Raw genomic sequence first — 1,808 nt, forward strand, 5'->3', positions numbered from 1 at the left:
GAACAAACCGTCAGACTTCTGGATCAGAGCTGATCAATAAGGTGGCCCTGTCTGTAAAACGTCCTTGTAAATTCTGGACTGTTCTGGTTGGGAACCCTGATAACAGTCTGAACAGAATGGAGTCCAACAGTTAAAGATGGAAACCAGAACCGATCCGGAGCGAAAACATCTGAGCAGAACTTCTGGCTGAAGTTCTTAAGAACAGATGAGGACGCAGTGGGCTTTAGGACCCTGCAGCTTCCCAGCTCTTCATCCCTCGCTGTGATTGGTGGATGTTAATGAAGGGCTGCTGCAGCTCAGGTGTCTGCGCAGACCAGGTGAGCCTCGGCCAATCAGACGGCAGCTCTGCACTGAAATGCAGTCAGACCTGTCAGACAGTCACAGGGCGAGTCGCATAGAGTTAGAGTGGAGAGAGAGAGAGAGAGAACTCAGAAGGAGGAAGACACACACACACACACACACACACCAACAGCAAGCCGGTCATACATGCAGATCAGAACACGCTGTGACATCGCTGTGACATCATGAGCTCCCCCGCTGGGCAGATGGTCAGGACAGCAGAGGACAGGTGAGCAGAGGTTCTGACAGGCGCAGCAGAACCTCAGAGTGCGTGTGAGTGTGTGTCTGTGTGCTTCCTGCTCCGGCTCACAGAGGAACTTGCATTTCTGGTGCTGACGCTGGTTCTTCCTGACTCTTCATGAAGGCATCGCGGTGCTACTGTCACTGCTCAATGGTTCTGCTTCAGTCCTGATCCAGTCCTGCTTCAGAGACATGACTGTACTGAGAATGGAACAGGTTCTGGTCCAGATGCAGCGGGGCTGGTTAGTTATCGATGATGTCACGAGGAAGATCTGCTCCTGATTGGCTTATGCTGGATATCAGGTCAGAGGATTATAAAATGCCTAGAAGGTTCTGCTGGGAGGAGAACATCCCGGGTTCAGAAGGTTCTGTTAGAGTGCGATTAAAAGGTTTAGAGGAGAACAGATCCATTATCCTGACATCCATCTGAAGCCGTGTGTGAAATCTCCCACAGTGAGTTCTGAACCTGAAGTAAACAGGGCTCTGACCCTGACCTCGCACCTCTATCCACCCCAGCTGCAACTCCAATCAGAGCGGAGGTTGGTGGGGCGCCTGAAGGTAGAGGAAGATGAGAAACCATCTGGGTCATTAATCTGTGAATTTAGTCTTTGATCTGAGCTTGTATTTGGATCCAAGGGGAAAACGGAGAGATTCAAGGTCCAGGATCATACCTGAAGAACACAGAGACTGGCTGGAACCAATCCAGATCCAGGAACTGTTGTAGGATCTACTCTGTTAGTATAGCATACATTGAAGCCCTTCTGAAAGCTGAAGAACACCTGCTTCTCTGAACCGTTCTGCAGCTCCCCTCATTGTCTTTTTAAAGGAACTTGGAGCTTCTTCAGGAACCAGACATTGAGCCTCCGCTGGAAGTCCTGCAGGAGCTCCTGGAGTCTTTAAAACAATCCTAGAGACGAAGAACATTCTTCTGGTACAGACATACAGCAGTAGCCATTCCAAATCACCCCACTTCCCTTGATGGGTCCTTGGCTGGTTCCCTATAATTCCTTTATAAACATCAATATTTGTAATAAAATATTCTGTCGTGATTTGTGGACATTAAGGTCCAAAGAGAAGCATCATCTCCTGGTCAGACCCTGTAATTCAGTGAAACTGTGGAGTCAGAGTAAAAAAAATATGCACACCCAGGAGAACGCTAGCCTCGTGAGACCATCCTGATCTCGCGAGCTTTCAAGGTTTCACTCGCAGATCAGTCTGGAGACTCTCCG

The 1,808-nt window shown here is 49.2% G+C and overlaps 1 protein-coding gene across 3 annotated transcripts in view; it reads left to right on the forward strand.

Annotated features, from left to right (window-relative positions):
* The first annotated feature begins 413 nt into the window (after positions 1 to 413).
* LOC107095255 (bcl-2/adenovirus E1B 19 kDa-interacting protein 2-like protein) overlaps positions 414 to 1,808 on the forward strand; it is a 16,929-nt gene continuing 15,534 nt past the window's right edge. Inside the window, exon 1 of one of the 3 annotated variants that reach the window (XM_015391271.1) lies at positions 414 to 568. In XM_015391271.1, the coding sequence (XP_015246757.1) occupies positions 525 to 568 (44 nt within the window). In that variant the 5' untranslated portion in view covers positions 414 to 524. Of the gene's footprint in view, positions 569 to 625; positions 883 to 1,808 lie in introns of those variants that run through there. The other 2 variants (XM_015391269.1, XM_015391270.1) reach the window with 2 other exon arrangements.

This window comes from Cyprinodon variegatus, unplaced genomic scaffold, assembly GCF_000732505.1.
Source record: "Cyprinodon variegatus isolate N-32 unplaced genomic scaffold, C_variegatus-1.0 Scaffold534, whole genome shotgun sequence".
Lineage (NCBI taxonomy): Eukaryota > Metazoa > Chordata > Actinopteri > Cyprinodontiformes > Cyprinodontidae > Cyprinodon > Cyprinodon variegatus.